At 38.0% G+C, this 22264-nt stretch overlaps 1 protein-coding gene across 3 annotated transcripts in view; it reads right to left on the bottom strand.

The window, feature by feature from the left end:
• The window catches only part of COL4A4 (collagen type IV alpha 4 chain), a 74682-nt gene that overhangs the window by 13073 nt on the left and 39345 nt on the right, over positions 1 to 22264 (bottom strand). For all 3 annotated transcript variants that reach the window (XM_074591695.1, XM_074591696.1, XM_074591698.1), the window contains exons 19-38: positions 21277 to 21381; positions 20515 to 20679; positions 19862 to 19954; positions 19364 to 19527; positions 16827 to 16899; positions 15471 to 15577; positions 14856 to 15039; positions 13887 to 13955; positions 12697 to 12801; positions 11961 to 12179; positions 10877 to 11038; positions 10070 to 10240; positions 9077 to 9220; positions 8286 to 8393; positions 7851 to 8029; positions 6599 to 6662; positions 5151 to 5225; positions 4572 to 4679; positions 4140 to 4247; positions 132 to 203 (exon numbers count right to left, since the gene is read on the bottom strand). In XM_074591695.1, coding sequence (XP_074447796.1) covers positions 132 to 203; positions 4140 to 4247; positions 4572 to 4679; positions 5151 to 5225; positions 6599 to 6662; positions 7851 to 8029; positions 8286 to 8393; positions 9077 to 9220; positions 10070 to 10240; positions 10877 to 11038; positions 11961 to 12179; positions 12697 to 12801; positions 13887 to 13955; positions 14856 to 15039; positions 15471 to 15577; positions 16827 to 16899; positions 19364 to 19527; positions 19862 to 19954; positions 20515 to 20679; positions 21277 to 21381 — 2475 coding nt within the window. The remainder of the gene's footprint in view (positions 1 to 131; positions 204 to 4139; positions 4248 to 4571; positions 4680 to 5150; positions 5226 to 6598; positions 6663 to 7850; positions 8030 to 8285; positions 8394 to 9076; positions 9221 to 10069; positions 10241 to 10876; positions 11039 to 11960; positions 12180 to 12696; positions 12802 to 13886; positions 13956 to 14855; positions 15040 to 15470; positions 15578 to 16826; positions 16900 to 19363; positions 19528 to 19861; positions 19955 to 20514; positions 20680 to 21276; positions 21382 to 22264) is intronic.

Raw genomic sequence — 22264 nt, forward strand, 5'->3', positions numbered from 1 at the left:
TGAAAGTTTAGTCTGAGCCTTACTGATATCTTCTGGGCAAGGCAAGTATCAAAATAATGTGCATCATTCCTTGCACATTCAGTCATTTAAGAGAAGATTTTCTGTTCCGCATAGCTGTTTCCCTTCTTTACCTGGAACTCCTGCAGAACCTTTTTGACCTTTTAGTCCATCCAAGCCATCCAGTCCGGGCAGTCCAGGAAGACCTGAGAGATATTACAGGCATGACTGGGTGCCACAATAATCCTTTAAAGTCACAATTAAAAATTATGCCATTTTTTTTCTGACAACGCATTCTGGATCAAGACAGGGTATTTGCCAAACTTGATTATTCTTGGCAACTGAAGACGAAATCACATTGTACTGGAGTGCAGCCTTTTTGAAAGGGAAATGAAAAATCCAAAAATAGCAATCATAATACAGTTTCACATCAAAGCAATCCAAAAACATACCTTTTAATCCTTTAGATATTTTCTATACTGCAGCTAGCAGCAGGAAGCTCAGTATGGGCTAATTTATTCTTGTGAACCTCGTATCTGTGGCTAGACTACTACTGCTACATGTGATTAACTAGCCCAAAGTTAGCTGTGTTATCACCAGGTGACTGGGATGCAGACACCACCTAAAATAACTGTAAAGCTGGAACTTCTTTACTGCTTCTGTTACAAATGTAAGTGCAATTTAATCTAGCTGCACTACAAGGAAGCGAAATTTTCCCCTGGCTTCTTTTCCCTGGTCCTGCAGATTTCACACAGAAAACTAGGCTTTTTTGCATCACGCTGTTAAAAAAGTTCTTTAAACTGAACAGCACAGTCTTTGAAGGCAACAAATCTGTAATTGAGACCGATGCTGAGATGTGATAGCATACAGTAGCTTTGTCACTAGTGATGTTCACTAGATGCCCAGATCACAAGCTGAGTGTTCATGGTAGTCAGATATAACTTTTGTTTTATAATCTGTGCTGTTTTGAAAATTGCTAAAATACAATACGTAAAAACATAGATGGCATTTTGAATGCATTTTTTTAAAGCGGAACTAATCTGAGATTGTGTTTGTTGTTTGCAGTGGAGGGTAAAAATATCTCCACATCATTATCAGTCTATAGTTTCCTAAGCTGTATAGACGAAGCATCAAATGTGAAGATATACAACTACTAAATGGAGACAGCAGCCTATCACCTGGCGATAGGAACAGATTTGGCAGAATTGATGAGTCATTTGGTAACAGGTTTCAAAGAGGTTCCAGATAGAGCAATAGACTTGGGATGCTTCTTGCTCCAGAGAAGTACAGATCAGAGACGACACTGATCATCAAGAAGTTGAACAATACTGTCAGTGCCTCTTCCACCTTTGCTGCTTATGTCCGCCTAATTTTCTTCCCCACCAGTTCCTCTCCCTGCCATGTAGCATTCCCAGCCCAGTTGCAGTGCTTTTTTTCCACAGGTCTGAATTATCTTTCTGTCTGTCTCCTTTATCCCGTCTAGCTACTTCCTGGCATAGAAGATGTGGGTTCTCTCGTTCCTGTGCTTGATCCCAGCGTGTCCTGCAGCAGGCAAATCTGCTGTATATCCAGAGCATGAATCATGGGATAACTTATTGCTCTACTTAAGCACATATGAACGGATATATATTTTTTTTTAAGTTTATAAGCTGGTCAAATTTGGCAGGGACAAATTGCTGTAGGAACGGCAACACAAATGTCCTTCATCAAGCGCTTCACCTGCCAAATTTAATGGTCCCTATTTCAAAGATGGGTCACCTGACAAAGCGAACTCTAGTGTCTCTTTATTTTTCCTAACAGACACACCCAAAATAATACTCCCATAGCTTTGTTCTCAGAAACTGCTGAATTATTTCAGTTAAAATTTAACAAAGGAATGAAAAGAAAGGAAAAAAAATAAAAATAATCCAGCCTGTAGCAAACACCAGTCTCGAAAAATTTTAAATCCAGAAGATTGTTTGAAAACCTGCAAGACATTGATAATATATTCTCTAAGCAATCCCCTGTTAATACGGGACACTAGTAATCCAACCTGTAGTATGTTTTGCACCCTTAATTAACTGCTCTTTTAACTTTTCATGACATTCTAAGTTTCAGTCCTGCTTTCTGTAGTCTGCTTGTGCTTTGGGGATGTTCCCATTTTCAAATTTATGTAAGAGTTGCATGCCAATTTGGGGAATTTAACAGCAGTATTTTAAAATGATTATAAACTTCTAACGATTTTTGGCACCCAGGTCACATTTAAAGCTTTTTTGATCTTTAGTTCATTCAGTTAAGATTGATGGCTTGGTTTACTTGCTTTCCAGGGAATTTCTGACACATTTGCCAACAATCCATTATAATATCAGCACTTGTAATTCTAGATTTTTGGATTGCTATATTCCCATATTTCTAGGTACAGCTGAATTGGCTGACCTATGCATGAACCACTGTTTCTGTATTTTACAGCCCAATTCAGCTTCTACTCGCACAAGTAATTCCGCTGATGTTCTTAATATTACTTGCTTCATCAAGGATTACTCACACAAGTAAAGCTTGCCAGACTGAGCCCTTAACAAGTAAAACTATCTCTGTAATAAAGAAAATGTGAGTATGCTTTGGTAGATGCTGTTTAACTAATTTTTTTTTAATCTGAAAGTTCTTCAGGCACAAGGCATTTAATGTAAATGAGAAGCAATTAGACTAACAAGGCCGTGTACTTAGCTATGAACAGCCAATTAACCATTTCACTTCTAATGCTAGCAACAATATTTATTGAAAATAGAGTCGAGATCTATATTCTCCCACTGAATTGGAATACAAATTCCATTCAGTTTTCATTACAGGGTATAATTTCAAAGGTGTTAACCTTCTTTTCAGCTATGCTGGTAATACATAGAATCCTAAGGCTTAGCACACAACTTGGTCTCTAATGAATTTCCATTTGGAGCTGAACTTTTCCCCCTGCAGCACGTGTGTTAATTTGTTACGTTTCCTGTGCAGGACTTGGGATAAGTTCTATACAATATAGAAGAGAATGTCTTACCACTTATGACAAGAAGGAAAGAGTCCATCTGCTACTAAGAAGTTTTCAGCAGAAGAATACTTTTTTTTTTTTTTGACCCCTCTCAATTTAGACATCCGTGTCACTGCAGATCTCTGCTTTTGTTACAGCAAATATTGTTTGCAAAAATTAAATGTTCTCTTGCAGATTATGCACCAGCAAGGAATCTGTCATGACAGTTTAAATCGGCACCACTTACTTTACTGCAAGCAATCATAAATGGTTTCCATTTTTCATTTAGATTTTCAGTAGTTTATAAGAAACCTCAATTTTTCCTTAGGCTGAATTTGAAAAAGTGGATTTATTGTCCCCTCTAATAATTTATCACAGGCCCAAGCGTTACTTTACTGTGATTTCTGTATATGGGTCACTAATATTATTCTTCCTATCCAGGAACTGGTTATGAAGCACACTATAAGACAGAGAGGTAGATAGTTGGTTACCTTTCTTAATAAAATATTAATGTAACTTATATTTTCAATATTTCATTCTGAGTATAGTAAATGTTAATAATGTTCTCCAACAAAAACAACTGTATAGGTAAACTGCTGTTCAATCTAAACATAACAATCATTGTGAGAAGTGTAAATTAGGATTTGGGGGAAACATTTTTATGTTAAATCCACCAAAAGTCAGGTTTTGGAGAAAACAAAATAACAACAAAACCCAACCCAAGGCATCTTATCACAATTTGTCAAAACAAATTTGTAAGACAAAACTGTCCATAGTAGTCTGCTGGTTTTGTAGAGTAACAGTGGCACTCCCTGGTGAAAGTGTAGAACACAGCATAATTGAAGTGAAAGATGTGAATTACTGCAAACTGCTTTTCCTTTCCCTAGCTTCTGCTTTCGGTTACATCAGTGGAGCCAGAATCAGTTTCTACCTTCTTTCTTACTCATTTTAGATTGTAGCCCAATTTTCTGAGGTAGCATTGATGTTTTCAAAGGTGATGGGAACTGGCTTAATTCTTCTAGTAGTTTAAGAGAATACAGAATCAAAATTATGCACACGTTTAGGCCTTTTCCATTTTCACTACTAAAAGGGTGTTTAAGTCTGATGCTGTTACGTTACCAGTAGAACTGCACTGTATACTGTTTACCTTTCCTGCCTTGGGATCCAGGTAATCCTTGCAATCCTGGGGGTCCCAAAATGCCATGTCTCCCGCTTTCTCCAGGTTCTCCTGGAAATCCCTGAGGACCTGTAGCTCCTGAGAACAGAAAAAAAAAATAAAATCTGTGAATATGTAAATCTATTAACATGTTGATTTTTTTTTTTTAATGCTACACCAGCACACGCTGCATTATGCAGAGGTCCCTGAAAGTGCCTGGGAATGTATGAAGAATTGACGGGTCTTGCTCTGACACTCTGAGCAGACTATTGCTGCTGTCTATAGGTGCTGAAATAGCTTTCAATACAAACCTTCACGTGATCTCTGATTTAGCTAGCCTCTTCCACAGAGGAGCTGCATTTTCTCGTTTCCTATATCTTTTGAGGTGTCACATGGCACTGTTTTTTTAAACTTTGGGATTACCTGGAAATCCAGGTATTCCTGGGTATCCAGGGTCACCCTTGGATCCTGGTCTTCCAGGTTGCCCTTGGATACCTGGTGAACCCTTCTCTCCTGGGAATCCACAGAGTCCTTAAAGAAAAAAAAATAAATCTAGCATTTATTTGTTTGAAGTCACCCATTCTTCATCTCATAATAAGTTTAAAAATATAAATGTTCAGTAAGGGGTTTCTTGAGTAGAAAAAGAATTTCATTAAAATACTTCAGATCCTTGCATCTGTTTATTAGCAATGAATTATACTGATCTTTCTGGTTATATCTGAAAGATACAGCAAGATATAGCCAAGCCAGATTTTATTCTGGTTAAGTATTGGTATGTTCATCGGTGCTGTACTAGACAATAGTAGACTCTACCTCCTATGTTCATGCTGGCCGTGAACAATGCTAGACATTACACATTGTGATACCTCTCCAATCCCTGGGTTTATAACTATAGAAAATACTGCTCAATATGCATAGAAAGCAGAGCTCCCTTCTCCGCTAACAAAACTTAGAGAAAATGAGTTCTTAAGTCCAAATTTTTCTTCAGTCAGACAGAGGTACCTGGTAATCCTGGATCTCCGGGAGGCCCTTTTCGACCAGGTGAACCAAGCAGAGGAGTTGGGTCACCTCTCTTGCCTGTCGAGGTACAATGACTTTAATTTCATGCAAGTATAATTTTCATTCACAAAACTGAAGCTGGACAATTTTGTAAGATTAGATAATTTACTCATAGATATTAACAGCTATAAAAGGGACTGAGAAGACACAGAATGAAAAATGCTTTGGCATATGCAAACTATCTGCCAGCTCAGCTTGTCTTGAAGTACTAACTCAGTTTGTGTTTCTTATGACTCCTGGCAGTATTCATGTAAATTTCTCATAATGAAAAAAACCCAAAAATTCCATGAACTTTCCCACTACTGACAGCATATACTGAAAATGAAAGATACTGCATAAATTCCCCATAACACTTTATTAAATACAGAGAACTCCTTACATAGCTTTGTGAGGATGTACAAAATCAATACAGCATGAGTCTATTAACTTGGTAAGGACTAGCTGAGGACAATTCTGTCTGTCTGTGCTGAAATTTCTGTTTATCTCAAAATCAGTAATTCCAAGCAATTTTGCCTTACATTGCCTGTACAAATGTGTGGCCTCTCCTACCAATTAATGCTGTCTTCGGCTTCATTGTCTGAAGAGTTAAGAGCAAATATCGAGTTCAAGTGTTGCTAGAAATTCCCTGCCATAGCAATCCCCACCTTTACTGGCTGTTTCCTGCTTTAGTTTTAATGATAACTTTTCCAGTAAATTTGTTTTCGATACATTTGATATGAGTTCTCTTATATATTGAGTATTGTTCTTTCTTTTTTTGTGTGAATATATTCCCTAGCAGAAAAGGTCTTGAATTTTTGATGAAATGGAAAATGTAGCTGAGAAAACAATTTCTCCTGTCCTTTTAATGCTTTTTTTTCAGGCAGTGATTTAATTTCATTATTTATTAGTAATGAAATCCTGCTCCAAGGAAATTTTGTAATATGGATGACACCATTCTGTATTTCTTTGAAAAGCTTTTTAAAATCTAAATTTTATAGATAAATCTTTCAGAGTAATCTGTACCTATGTGAGAAACAATATGCAAACTTAATCTTTTCATATAAATAATTTTGCATGCATGACTATGAACTCTGCCTGATCTGTTACATTACACTTTCAGAAGTTCCAAGAATTCAAAAATCATAGCTTGGAAAACACTCCACGAAATTTGACACAAATTTGTCTTCTAAATCAGTAAGACCTACTTTATAAGGAACAAAGTGCTAAAGAATATACTGAAATGCAAATTTTGCCTTCAGGTAAGTCAGACTTGTTTCTAATGACATCCATGTTTTAATTATTTTCACTTATGTCCTGTTTTCCCTTTTCTACTGAGTACTTGCCATCTATCAGAGCATATACACCCTAACAATACTGCCTTTTTCAAAAGCATGTCTATATAAACTCATTACCTTTAGATCCTTTTGGGCCGGTCAGTCCTGGATTTCCAGGGATTCCTGGTAAGCCAACGTCACCCTGATTTTTTTTAAAAACAAAATAAAAATGTTTGATATATGATCTGTGTAGTAGTAATGATCTACAAGAGCATATGGTTCTCTTACACTGGTAAACGGACCAGAAATCAATACGAATAGGAAAACTGTATCTTAAGCTCAACAGAAAAGCAGGTTGTCTTTGTTACATGTCTAACACTGACCATTTGCACCTCCAAGAAACTGAAGATTAGACTTGCTAATCATCTTGAATTTGTGCTTTTATAGTTTATGCTAACTCTTGGCTTGAACGGCTTAAATTCCCCACAGATGGCTTGAGTAATTTGATTTAAAAGGTACCATAAAAATGTACCAAATACTATTGTGTGTTACCCAAAATTTACTATAAACATTAACCAGAAATATGTTGTGATGCAACAGTAGAAATGTAAAGGTTTCTCCGTGTTTCCTTTTGAATAATGACCTATAATCAGCAAAACAGATTATCTCTTTAAAGAAATATAATAAAAGACAAGCCAAGAAAAGATATGTTGTCCCTTTACCAAAAAAACCAACTGTGCTTTATGCTTCATGTAATCTTAGTGCCTGTCTACCTGGCGTACAAGCCAGAGAAGAATTTTACCTTATATTCATATGGGATATATATGTGTGGTTTTGTGTATTTGTTCTTGAGCAATATTGCTTGCCTGGGTTCTGTTTTGTGCCAGCTGTTGGCATGGGCACAAAAGACTTGGTTTGTCTCATCTATTGCCTTGACTGCTCCATATAGCAAGATATGAAGCAGCAGCTATATATTGACTTCATACTTGTGCTGCTGCTATGTTATGATCTCTGCAGTAAGTGACTAACCATCTGTTATTAGGAATAATGTTAAAGATTTGACTGCATCCATTTTTTGACCCCCCTAATTAGTGCAGCATAGCCTGGACTTCCAAGTGGCAATGTAACAAAAACACAACATGCAGCTAGGAGAGAAGGGGAGAGGCCCTCCATTGACCCTGACTACAGTTCCTGCTAAAATGTCATCAAAGCATTGAACTATTGCATTAAGGAATTTAATGGAATTTAATTATTTATTATACTGACAATCTCTTCTCAGGAGGAACATCTAATGGGTCAGCACAATACAAGTAAGTACCCTTCATCGTATTTCTTGGAGGCAGGAGATAACTGCAAAGTCCAGGACATTTCACTACCACTTTCAGTTTACCTGGTCACCTGGTTGTCCTTGAAAACCCGTAATTCCTTTAAAGCCCTTTGGTCCTGGGAAACCCCGTGATCCTGGAAACCCCATCAGTCCGGTGTCACCATGGTCACCTGGCAGTCCTGGGACACCGTTCTTCCCTGGAAAGCCTGGAGTGCCTCTGAAACCGGTATTGCCTTTTTCACCTGAAGTTAATTGCAGAACAAAATAATGACCAATGTAGTCAAGCCATTATTTGACTATGCTTTGGCTATGTTTTGGCTATTTGGCTGTGCTTTCACACTTTGTGCATTGCTTTAGTAATTGTCCAAAGAAACTAGCCTGCTAGTTTAAGAATCTCTAAACACAATAAAGTTGCTGGATGTTACTGCAGCTCTGAAAAACACCAGGGATTTATATCAGATGAATGTATGTATGCAGGGCTTTATTTTATGAACTTACCTCTTTCACCTCTAAACCCGCTCTCACCAGGAAACCCTGGTTCCCCCTTTTGTCCTTTCTCGAGACGGATGTTAATGCTGCCACTGTCTCCTGGAGGCCCTCTCTCACCTTTGAACCAAACAGATGGAATGTAAGTAAATACTCATAAGTGACATGTCCTGAAAAACAATTAGTGAAGACTTCCCTAACAGAGAAAACCTTCAAATACTAATGCAATTCTCAGTTGTTTCAGCAGGCTCGCTGCTAACAGAATTTACTATCCTTCTCTTGCTTTTTAGTTAATTCAGTAGTAACCCTGGAGATGCTAAATCAGAATTATTCCTTGCTTGTCTGGAATATGAAAGATGGCAATTGTATTTTCCACTCCACAGTGTACTGGCTGTGACTGCACCTTGGAGATGGTTATTCCCTTTCATATATAAATATTTAGAGAGATTATTTCCTGCATGCTTTACACAGATTGAAGAACACAGACAATATGATAGGAAACTTGAAAAATCTAAAGTTTAACATGTGTACAGGACAAAATTCAAGGTTTGTTTGAATGAGTGATCATACTCTGTTTGATTTAGTAGTAAATGCACCTAATGATCTGAGTGGAATTAATTTTTCTTTAGTTATTTTTCATTATGCATTCGTGAGTGAGATAACTGGATTTAGTATTTAGTATCTCTGAAAACAGAAGTGAATATACCCTTATAAAAAGAAGAAAAAGTAAATATATTCCTAACACAGTAGTAACAAAGCTAAACATAGCAGACAACGACAGAGTGAAGCAGATTTTCACAAACCTTTTAATCCCATATCTCCACGTTCTCCACTAGGCCCAGGTGGACCCATTTTTCCTTCTTCGCCCTTTACACCGGAGATTCCCATTGGGCCTTGTGTTCCTGGGAGTCCTGGGAATCCTTGGGGTCCTTGAATCCCTTTGCTTCCTGGTAATATTAAATGCTTTATTTACATATTCAGTCTGCTACGCTGTTGCTTTCATATTCTAAGGAAGAGTATAAAGCAAAAGGCAGGAAGTTTAGAAGGACTCCTTAAGAAATGACTCTCCTAGCAAAGAGAACCAATAGTTGGAGCATGTTTTCATGACAAGATCAAACTTGTCTTGAAATCCAGATTGCCTTGAAGCAAACAAACATCTTCTTCCTCCCTGCTGCCATCCCCTGGAGACTGAAGTTAAATTTCCTACTAAAGCACACTTTAAATACAATGCATAGCCTAAGACACCACCAGATTTTGCATGTGGCTACTGGAAGTCATGACTCCTACTGTCCAGGTGACAGAGGAGAACAGGATTTTGCTACACTTACTCAGAACTTTTGCCCATTAGCCAGTGATGATTTGGGACCAAGGTCACATTTTTTCATAGGTATTAGACATAATGTAAAGGTATTTCCTCACCTTCATCAGCATACAATCACAGACTGCATCAGTAAAGGATATAGTCCGGATGTAATAAAAAGCATATTGTTCTTATAATAGCATATTATAACAAGAACCTATTACAAATAGTCAGGAAATAATACATGGAAGTATATCAGTGCTGTAAAACAACTAAAGCACCAAGATGCATCAAACTATTTCCATCCCTTTCTTTTTATTATAAGAGAAATAAGAAAGGATGCTATTATTATTGCCTCTTCCTTGCTGCAGGGTCTTATTCTCGAAGCTGGAAAAGGAGGAGGGTGCAAAGTACTTCCCAGCCTTAACAGGAGTAGAAATGGCTCCCTCTACAAGAGAAGTTATAGATGTGGTGGTTTGCAGGATGTTTATCGTACCTGGTTGTCCTGGCAAACCAGGTGGTCCTTTATTGCCTGGAAATCCTGGAAGTCCTCGGGAGCCTGGAGGACCTGGAGGACCTTGTGAGCCAGGCGAGCCTTTCAGACCTTTGATTCCTGGTGGCCCAGCTAGGCCCCTGTCTCCCCTCTGACCTTTAAAGCCTGGTAAGCCTGAGAAAAAGAGCTTTAATTTATGTAGGTAAATGCAGGAAGTTGTTCAGTTTGCTCAGTTCAGAAAAAGTTCAGCAATTGTATTTAAAAAGTAGAAAGTGATAGATTTTGGTATAAATTTGAATATCATCAAACATGGCAAAATAATTTGGAAATTTTGCTACCATGGTGGAATCCTGGCTCTGCCTAGATTTTTCACCTGGAATGTTTGTTTTCTTGTATTTCTTTAGTGAGAGATGTATCAGTAGAAGTGCCCTGTGAAAAATCCCTACTAATTAGTAAATACTTTTGATATATATATCTCCTAGCTCTCCCTAAACCCTTCCATTTAAGAATAAGGAAGATAAAATTATCACAGTAATGACAGAATAAGAGATAACTCTTCTGTTTATTACTTGACAGTGAACACACTGTGATTTGGCCAGTTAAGGAGCAGTACTGGAAGGGAAGGAAAGTTGGGAAACATCTGAGATGCACACGATACATTCCTTGAGTTTAAGGAAATGTGCAAAACATAATGTACACTCTCACTAATGAGCAGCCCCCATGGAAATATTTGTCATGCCAGCCACAAAAATCATGTGATTAAATCTGCTAGAAAAGATGCTTTGAGGCAACCTGATGGATGTTGCGTACCTTGAGGTCCTGGCAGGCCCGTGACACCTCTGAGTCCTGGTGGCCCTGGTAAGCCCATGTCACATGGTGGGCCAGGGAAGCCTGGACAGCCTGGTGCTCCTCTATCACCTTCTGGGCCTCTAAAACCTTTGGCACCTGGAAATCCTGGGGTACCAGGCTGTCCTGGAAACAAAATACATTGTAAAATGTTTTACTTCCATTACTCGCCATCCCTCAGAATTCCTAATTGTAATTTTAAAATTTACATGCTCAGTTATAGTATCTTACTTATCCTCTAGTTTTCGCATAGTTTGTGGAAACATGCTTTTCTGCAATTTAGAATTGGCTGTTGTGGAGAGCTTCTTTCTTTAAGGAACAAATACAAATTCAACTCTCACCTATAGGCAAGGATGACTGTATGGCACAAAAACTAGTTTCTGATGTGTAGGAGCTGAATGGTAGTTGCTCGCTGGCCTGCACCAGCTACACAGCACTGGGGTCAGTTCTATAGGCGTTCCCTGCACAGGATGGGGTGTGTGTCTGCTTAGGGCTGGGCAAAAGGAAAACCTATAAAAGGAAACAGCAATACTTGCTATGAAGTGGGAAGGAAGTGGCACTGTGGCGACATCTGTGGCAACCAGCAAAAATCCCCTTCAGAAATGAGATGTATAGCACCCAAGGTATTGAAGATTATATTGTATAACTCTGGGCAAAGAAATTTACCCCTCTCTCCCTGAGTGTTCTCCCACCTTTTGCCAGTTTTTCAGATTTGAGTAAGCAATCTGAGGCAGGGATTATCCGAGTGGCAGAGCAGGAGGCCCTAAGCACAGATGGCCACTAGGCAGCAAGTAACAGTAGTAAGAATAGGAAGCTGCACTGTTACTCCATGGACTGGGTAAAGGCATCTTCCCCTTCTTGCAGCGCGGATCTCCTCAGTGGCTGATCAACCTTAACTGTAAAAGTGTAAATGGAAAAATAGGGTGTACCGCTCACAGTCACCATTATGGATCCAGGTAAAGAGTAAGTTTTATCTGAATCAGTCCTGACTTTGCTCAGATTTTCTCCTTTGAACACAAGGAAATGCTTCATAAAAACTGGCTCATACCTCGAAGTCCAGGAATGCCTGGATCACCCCTTGCTCCTTGTGCACCAGGGGGTCCTGGAAGTCCCCTGTTGCCTGGGATTCCTGGAGGACCATACGTGGTATCACCTGGAACACCTTTCTGACCATCTATGCCAGGTGGACCTGGAGGGCCATTTTTACCATCAATTGTAGGTCCTCTTTCACCTTCATCACCAGGATCACCAGCTTCGCCTCGAAAGCCTGTTGATAGGATTTTTAAATTCAAATAAGGCATAATTCAGAAGTTGGGTGGTTTTTCTTCCCCAAACTGTGGAATATTATAATGCAAATATAACCAGAATTAAATTACGACTTTGCAAAGAAAAATAACATACATTAAAATTCAGGTTTCTCATTTACAGCTAATGATACATTAGGACTGAAGGAGGTAACTATTCCTGTGGAAAGTGACAGTGATTTTCTTTGGGGCAGCATCTATATTGTGTACTATCACTCTTGTCCAGTTCAATCCCTTTGCTAAAATGGTACTAATTATTCTCATTTTTCTGAGAATATTTCTGTTCTGGACACTGAACTTCAGGTTATTGCAGCACCTGCAATGCTGGAGGAAAGAACGGGAAACAGGTAAAGATTTGTCCTGCATTAGCTTTCATTGAAATGTGCTTCCTTCTATTCTACCATGGTAGCTACCTTACCCTGCACGTACACATTACAGCTTGACCAGCAGGTCTCCTGGATTAAGAAAAGCACAATTCACCTTCTGGCCCAGGGATTCCTGCTCCTGGCCTGCCTTGATGGCCTTTTTGCCCAACAAAGCCATTTGGTCCAGGGCGACCGGGGAGTCCTTTTAAACCCTTTGGTCCTGGAAACAGAAAGAAAATATGTAAAACCTGACAAAAGCTCTAAAATGTGTGATGTAAGGAACAGCATTGCATCTTTTATTCCATCCAAATTCATGTACTTTGAAGACAAGTGGATGTCATCTGCTTCTGGCATTTTGAGCAAGTACCACCATCCAAGTCACAACCAAAATGTATGGTTGCTGTTTTTATAAATGGACTTGTTCCCTAATCCATAAACAGCAGACTGAAAATCACCAGAGTAAATTAGAAAAAAAACCAAATACCTCCTGAAACGTTTCAGTGTTACAGGACATCAACAATATTAATTTGGCGAATGACAGGTATCGTTTCAAATTCTTATATTGTCCTCTGTTATATGCTGCTTTTGGAATGGTGCAGATGAGCTCAATACGCTAATCCCTGTTCTTTCATGTCTGTCTAAATTTTAGCTACCACCCACAATACTGATGTCAGGAAGCTGCATAACACCATATTAAGGAGCTTGAAAATCCAGTATCTCCATTTGTTCTGATCAGGATTTTCTTGGGCATTTCAAATGTTTTGGAGGTGATCACAACTAACGTTTTGCCAGTTCCTGGAAGAGTTCTTTGAATATAAATGAAGTTGAAAAAGTTGAAGTAATGTTAGTGAGTATTCAGATTTTAGGGCTCAATTGCAACTTGCCATGAGCAATATCGTTTTAGAAATTATAGACTTGCAGCATATCTTTGCCTCGCACACCTTTTTTTTCCCCTGGTATCCAGATGTACATATTCTAGGTTTTATCCGACTCCAGCCATCTGCATATTTTACAGACTCTCTCATGCATTTTAATTGAGGCAGGACAGAGTTTCGAGGTACCTTCATTTAGTCATTTCTATGGAGGCAGCCTGCACGCCTTTTGATCATGCAAACTGCAGCTGTCTAGCCCTTGGTTCTGTTAGATGAGTATATTCCTATGATTTGCAATTTTACATTGCAACATGTATCTGTTGAAAAACTAGAACAGTATATCTTTTTAACATAGCTTTCTTTTTTTTTTTTAATTAGCAACTTAAAACTCCATTTCAATTAAGACAAAAAATTCTCCCATCAGTAAACATACCTTGAACACCTTTAAAACCTGGGGGACCTGGATTTCCAGGGTATGGTAGCGTAATGCAGACAGTCTCACCTGAAGCGAGAGGGAGAAAGAAACTGGACTGTATGATTTTAGAATAAATGGAGTCTGAACACTTACTGTAGTATTTCCGTGCAACTAACCAACCAGATGTGCAAAGGTAAAGAGAAGGGAGTGTTTATGCACATTGTTATTTCCATATTACTTAGTGTTTAATAGAGAATCTTAAAATATATTTTTCTTGACACTTATTTTGTATAGAATATTGGTAGTGATTAAAATTGTTCTAATACAGTTGTATTCTGTAAAGACAAAGATTTTTTTTTTACTTGTTGCAGAAATTCGTCTTTGCAATAGTCTCTGTTGCAAGAAAAAAATAGTATTTTCATCTCAGTTCTATGTACATTTTTGATTCACACGTATTGCTATCAGTGTAGATTTTTTTTTTTATTTTCGTAGTGATTTATATCCCTAAAAACAAGCCTTAATGTATTTATTATAGGGATATTTATATATATTTAATATTTATTTATATAGGGATATATCTATATAGGGATAATATATTTATATAGGGATTGATATCCCTAAAAAAAAGCCCTAAGTATGAGTTGTATTTTCCTGCAAAAAAAGTTGTATTTTTCAGCAAAAAAGCATTGCCATGCAAATCCTTACACTCAGGAATACTCTTCAGTCCAGGAAATAATTCCTCTGATAGTGTGCAAGTGGCGCTTTGCAGGTTTAAGGCCCCAGCAATTCATATTCTCACTAGTGTCTGCTGCTAAATGCTGACAGCATTGTACCTTTCAGTGGCTGTATTTCACATGACCACTGAGCTTGCCAAAATTGATTTCACTATAAATTAATAACACGGTATATAATACATATGAAACTGTAGTGGATGCTTCCAAACATGTATTTTGTTGTTTGGTTCTTAATGTAAGTATTCAAAATTACCTTTCTGGCCCTTTGGACCAGGTGGCCCAACACTACCAGTGTCACCAAAGTCTCCAGGGCTACCTCTGACTCCTGGAGGGCCAGGAAACCCCAAACCAGGCAATCCCATCTGTCCTTTTATCCCAGGAAGTCCTGGGACCCCAGGGAATCCTTTATCACCTGGTAGCGGTACTCCAGAATCGCCCTAAAAGAAACAAATTGTTGATAAGAAATAACAAGACCTATTTTCTTTCCTGTCTTTGATTATCAAAAGCCATGTTAGACCATTATCTGGAGAAAACATTCTTCCACAATTAAGTGACCACATGGATGATATTAGTAGTTTTATGTATTCAAAGGCAATAGGAACAAAGGGTAGAGTTTTGTAGGTTTTTTTTTCTACCTGATTCCATAATACTGGCACACAGTACATGCAGAAATTATATTCAGGAATACCAAAATAAACAGTAATACTTCCAAGGAAATAATGTTTCAATTAGCCTAACATAAAATGATAGAAGTGATTAATCTGCTAGGAATATGGAATAAAATGGTACTCTTCTTCAAGTAGCTAGCCCTTTCATAAGACAATATGTTAATTGAAACAGAAAAAAATTGTGAGAAAATCAAACATACCTCAGCTCCTTTTTCCCCAGGCAATCCTAGTTCCCCATCTCTGCCATCGTTACCTCTTTGGCCTGGAAATCCTGGAACTCCAGTAGGACCTCTTTCACCTTTTATTCCTTAAAACAATTTTTAAAAAATTAAGCATAATATTTGCAGTAAGTTTGGGGTTTTGTTATTTCTGCTCAGGTAAATGCTGGGTAAGCGTTCATCGTATCGGTATGATAATCTCCAGTTCTTGAATTCACATTTCCTTAATGGGGTATTTTAGGCTTAGTAAGGCAGTATGTAGTTGGGCACGTCATGGAACAACTTGGTCTCTCTGTAAATGACATGTTCACAGGCACCACGAGAATGTGGCTTTTGTTCATGCTATATACAGAGTGAAAATGTTTTGCTATAGAAGTCACTCAGAGTTTTATTCTTGATTTCAGTGAAATCAGGATATAGCAATGCCATATGATGCAGAATATTTTCATCAATATTCCCAAAAACGTTTTTAATTTTTTCTTTATTTTTTTTTTTTTACCCCTAGATTTCTTTTGCACTGATATGTATGAAAATGTAATTTTTGCATAAAGGACAGTAAAAATATTCTAACCCAAAGATTTGTTTTGCTATGTCAAGAAATCCTTTGCAAATAAACAGCAAATGTTTTCCTTGCTCCAACATCTGTAAACAAACACAGGCATCCAAAGCTATGCTAACTTTTCACGAACAATAAGATGGACAATCTTTTGTCTGAATAATTAGTTTAGCATTTCTAACTAAGCTTAGCCACCAGATTGCTGTAATTTCTTGTTCTCTATTTCTTTCCCTTTTGCAAATCATAACCAAACTGTGGAGAGGTTTTGATCTATTTAATTACAAGAATTTCAGTTGGGCAACTGGTGGCCTATTGTTTCTCTTCAATGCCTGGTCAAGAGTAATTTTTAGAAATAGGAGCAGGAATCTTAATAGACATTGAGACTTTGAGTGGCTTCTATACAATAGTATTTCTTCATGCTTTCACAATAATTGTATCCTGCTTAATCTTTGCTATAACGACCCCTGTAAGACCCTGATTATCAATCAGATGACACGAAAAGTCATTTGTTAGCATTAATAACGAGCTGTTAAAACTGTTTTATAGCTCAACTGTAGAATAAAAACCACAAAATCCTGTGTTGATCTTGCGTTCAGCAAGAAGAAAACGAATGAGATGGTACCAAGAAAGCAGTCAGGATATACATGACCTCTAGGCTTCAGTCACTTACTAAATTAGTGACTTTAATAAAGAGTAGATGAATATGGTTTTCTCACACTATTGCCTAGGCATTGTGGCATTGTATAGGAAACAAAAGGGCTAATAATAAAATGTGTGTTTACCTTTTATTCTAACTCTTCCTGGATCTCCCTTCTCTCCTTTTTCACCATGTTGTCCAGCAGAACCAGGTATACCCTTACCATTGAAGAAAAAGTCAGTTATCTCTAGCAAGGAATCAATGTGGGAATTGAAGGGAATGTTAGGTATCTATGTCTTGCTCTTGCATTGTTTCCCAAACCCAGGCCAATTTAAGTAACATGCCAAAAAGAAACACTTCTCTCTCTTTGTGTCTATGAAGATGTGTGTAAATGGCACCTGGCTTTTTCAGCCTGACTCTGCCAAATGCACAGACATACAACTATAAGATGCAAGAAGAATCAGGTCCATGGCCGTATACAGCTGTGGCTGTAAATGCAAGAATATTAAGATGCAAACAATTCACAAACTCTTCCCACTGCAGACTTCAACCCACAATCCACCGAGGCTACACAGGAAGGGATTCTGTGGAGTGTGGTGACTGCTGGATAAGGCTGTCCTCCCAGATGCGAACGTAGTAGTTGGTAAGTGACGCTTTTTTTGCTGAGTTAAATCCCACAAAGCTGCCAATAAAAAAATTTCATCTACATCTAGTTAGGTAGCTGGTATTGTCAGAAGAATCTATGACTTGACAGGTTTAGAGAGGAAAAGAAGTAATTTTGTATGTTTTTCTGTAGATTTATGCTCTCAGCTCTTCAAGCAGAGTGTGGTTTGCATATCGTCATTGGTAAGGGTCTGATCTTGCGACAGTACATGTGGGTAAATATGTTTTTTACCTTGTGAAATTTACACAGAAGTAAAAGGCCACTAATGTTGAAAAGCTGGGGTATTATTTAGCCAGTTTCCTCTGTAATAGGTGGAGAAAACACAATTTATAAAGTAATTGTAAATCATTGTAACAATAAAACAGGCAGGAGACTTCTGAAAAATGTGGTGTATCTGAAACAAGCAGTGACTATTTGTTAAAATGTCTAGATCGTCATGTTGGCAGTGATGAGTTATTAGTGTTTGAAAAGTGAAATGATACATTTGGGAGGAAAAGAGAGCAGAAAAATGGAAAAAGTATATATGTGTAGGAAATCCATTAGACCAAAGCATGTCTGTATTGAGGTGAATTATTTCTTTTCAAAATGATTACTTTGTCCTTGTTTCCCACTTAAGCAACCTAAGAATACCAAAGTGTTCAGGACAAGGCTTCAAGCTTTACTTCAGAACCACAAGTGCTAAAACATACTTTCAAAAGTAACACAACAAATAAAAGAAAAATAAAAACAAATGCAAAGCTTGTAGTGGAACCATTGGAACTCAAATGGCAGAGCCCCTTGACCTCCTTTCTTCAGTCTCACAATGTTTGTTTTTTTTTTTTCTTTTGAAATAAAATGTTCTGGAAACTTTTAAGCAATTCCTCATGTGCAAAAGAGTTCTGCTATTAAAACAAAACAAAACCTCAAAAACCCCAAACAAAATAAAACATAATGGAAGAGTCATAAAGCCAAGCATATCTACCTATATTTTCAAAGAATTGGTCTCACGCGCAAGAAAATATATTAAAAAAACCCTCTATTTGGCATCATTTTGCTATGCAGCATCCTGGATGTACAGTCCACATGCCAGACCTGAACAAGTGGAACAAAATCACAGCAAGTCCAATAAATCATCTTATAATGTTCTCCTAAGGGAGTTAAAGTGGTGTTTGGAATTATTTCTCGCTGTGGTGAATAAGATAAACTTATATGAAGCACAAATTTTTATTCCATTTCAGCCTCGTTTATAATATGTATGCTTAGAGGGACAAGGCATTGCCTATAGTAGCTGATCCTTGTGGAGAACATACTTTGGCTGAGTAGTGACTGAAAACAGGAGATTATGAAGCAACATGGAACCGTAAAAGGGATAAAACCTAACAAATCGCAATGCCTTTCAGAGTCTGCACGAGTGGAAGACTCTACATTATGTTCAGACTGCCTTATAAAATAAATTAAGCATATCAAATAAATTAAGTTTTTCAATTAATTTCTAAAAAGGGAATAAAGAAAATGACTTGAAATGCCTGAAAAAAAGAGGGTTCCGTTTTCTTCAGGCCCTGTCCCCCCCAGGTAGATGTTGCATCATAGAATCCATCTTGACCTGCTGAGAGCATGCAATTCTTTACCTTGATAAGGTTTTGCTGGAAATGCTTTCCTTTGAAATAACTGAAAAATCATCTTCAGTGGAGCAAATTGTGCATCTACAATGTTTTCAAGAAAAACAATGGGTATTCAAAACTAAAAGTAAAACCAAGTCAAACCAAAATGAACATAGACCAGCTTTCCTAAGCCTCCTGATCACCCCAAAAAGGAAGTATGGGATTCTGTCCCTCGGTGTAAAACTCTGCCCACTGCCGCAAAAGAAATCAGACAAAAGCCAATAAAATGCATCCTCCAACAAGACTGTAATAAGCAACAGTAGATAAAAGTTTCAGGTAGTTTTCCAAGGCAGTTTCTCCACCACTCTGCTTAAATGCCTCCTGCATAAAAGGTAACTTGATGTTATTTATTTACTGAAGCTCACGAAAGCTACTCACAGGGAGCCCTGGTGATCCCACTGCACCGGATAAGCCTGGATCACCCTTTTCTCCATGTCTTCCAGGATATCCCATTTGTCCTTTCCTTCCTTGAGTACCTGGAGGTCCTTGCACACCACGGGGACCAGGAGGACCAGCACTACATGAGCACAGGCCTTGATTTCCTATGTGAATGCATCAAAACTACATTGAAACAGCTGCAAATTTAATACAGAAAAAATAACACTGCCCTTTTATTCTGTGTGAGCAGTGCACAGACGGTTTTATCTCATTATGGCCTTCAAAGGAGTGAAGCATATCAGTCTCCTTTTACAGTGCTGAATAACCGCTGCACTGACATGACTCTACCGACTTAGAAGCCCCAGTGCTAACAGGCCATTTAACTCCACACTTTGATGGGCCTTATGCTCCAAGTTACCATAACCTTCTTGCAAATTTAGGTCTGATGTATGTGGCGAAGGTCTCATATTTAAATTGTTGCTATTCAGGCATACTTACCCTTTTCTCCTTTTTCACCTTTTCTTCCCGGAAGGCCTATCTGACCTTTTGCTCCAGGTTCTCCTGGGATCCCTCTGTCAGTACAGATGACACCTTTGAAAAAACAAATTGTACATCTAGTATAAATTGGGTTGACTGTTTCCATAACTTGGATCACATGTTCTCTTCTCCCTTCTCTTGTTATACCCATGTGAAAAACTAGAGATCTTATGAAATGCTTTACAAGTTGTTGCTTATAGATCATACTACAAGAGTCAGTCTGGCTACAGCTGATGTTGACACATGTTGTTTCCATTGCCACTATCTCTTCCTTTATCCACTGTAGAATTTTACGACCCTTGTTTCTTTACTAAAGGATGCTGATTTGGGTTTCCTACACAGTTTGCTGTGTTTCTTACTTCAGGTGATATATTTCTAGCAACACTTTTCTCATATATTACTTTGTGGGTTTAAATCACACAGAAAATTATGAAAATCTTGACATCTCACTGACTGACAACTAATAGGAAAAAAATTTTTCTACTTCAAACGTAAAGTTTGATAAATCTGTCAAAATCCACTTTTCACTTCTATGTTTTTTGTAGGAGTAACGAAAGCAATGGATCTATTAGCATGCAGAATATTCTCGCCATATAAATTGCCATTAAACCTACTAGGTAGTCCAGGTAAGCCTTGTCTTCCTGGCTGTCCTGGTAGGCCTGGTGGTCCAGGAAATCCAGGTCTTCCTGGAATTGATTCACCTGTTCCAGGGAAACCTGGGTCACCTTGAAAACCTTGAGGTCCTGGTGCCCCACTTACTCCTGGCAGTCCAGGCAGACCTATAAAGAAAATAATGGTATATGGCCCATACAGCTTCATAGTAACAATTACTACAAGATACCAAAGAGGAAATTATAGACCATTCAGAACTGTCCTGAAGAAGAATGCCTATATAACAAAGACTTAAATCTAAATCTTTATGTTTCCCAGGATTCCCAGGAAAAGGGGCTCCTGCTTTAGACATTCAAATCCTTCTTCTCCTCCTCCCCATTATCTAATTTCCAGGCATCCCAGTTAATCTAGTTCCTTATACAGAGCAAAGTCATCCTTCTCACCTTCATTTATATCTTTTTGAGATGGAGAATAGAATTTTTGAGCACAGCACTCCATTTACAGACATACCATGTATTTACAGTGCACAGCAGCATTCTGCTTTTGTCTTCCGTTTCTGTTCTAGCAATTCCTAATGTTCTGTTTGGATTGTTTTGGTTCTTCTATGGCCACTAAGTGCTGAGCTAATACTTTTACCGACTCTTTGTAGAGCTCAAATCCTCATGTTAGTGACTTGCCTCAAGCAAGAACAAAAACCAGTTTTCTTTTAGCTGCTTTCTCTCCTACTGGTATATAGTTCACATTTTATCCCCTACTTCTCTTACTTGTTCCATCATCTCCTGGTCTTCCTAGTGGGCCTGCAGGACCAATTGGTCCAACTGACCCCAGATCACCAGCAGGACCTGGAAATCCAGGATCTCCTTGTGGACCTACACAGAATTATAAAAACATGTGAATTGAACACCTTATGCAATTGAGAGCTTAAATCTAAATTAAAGTGCAACCAAAATAATAATTTGGAAACTACACAAAAGTAAAATACAGGAACTTCTTTCGTCTTTGTGAAACATTTTTGAATAAATGTGTAACAACTTAATTTTAAGGTGGGAGGATTTGGTTACTTTTCTATGGATTCCTGACCATTTCGTGGGCAAAGTTTTAAGTCTTTGTCACTCCGTAGCAGTATCTTTGTGCTACGCATTTCAGAATGCCGAGAGAAATGTTTTCCCAAAATAAATACACGTAGCATTTAAAATAAATGTGCATCTCATGTTATGCACATTTGGCAGTGCACAGAGGGAGGTCATTTCAGGATCATCCTAGTTGAAATGACCCAAATTTTAAAAACTATATTTTCAAAATTGCTATAATGAGTAAGTTTAAAAATTGCAATTACATAGTGATAAAGAAAATGAGAATCAGATATAAATGGCTTCATTAAATTGGAAAAACAAAACATTGGTAGTAGTTCTGTTCTCAAACAATTCTGCTAAAGGCCTCTGTCTGAAGAATGTATCTACTGACACACCATGCACATAATTAATTTTATATGTTGAGATATGAAGCATGGGATTAAGTCTTTTGTTGCATAGGCTGGAAACACGCAGAAGGCAATGGAAACCAAATTTAATTGATTTTCAGATGAGACCCCTATCTAATAGGGAGGTTCTGTTGAACTGGTGTTGTGTTGTAACTTCTGTGTTCATGACCAGTGTTCGTTGCACTAGGAATACAATTTATGAGAAGTTCTCTGATAAAATATTCTTACAATACAGGTTCCCCAAGTGCGAGATGCCAAAGAAAATCCCTTCC

This window comes from Larus michahellis, chromosome 6 (assembly GCF_964199755.1).
Source record: "Larus michahellis chromosome 6, bLarMic1.1, whole genome shotgun sequence".
Lineage (NCBI taxonomy): Eukaryota > Metazoa > Chordata > Aves > Charadriiformes > Laridae > Larus > Larus michahellis.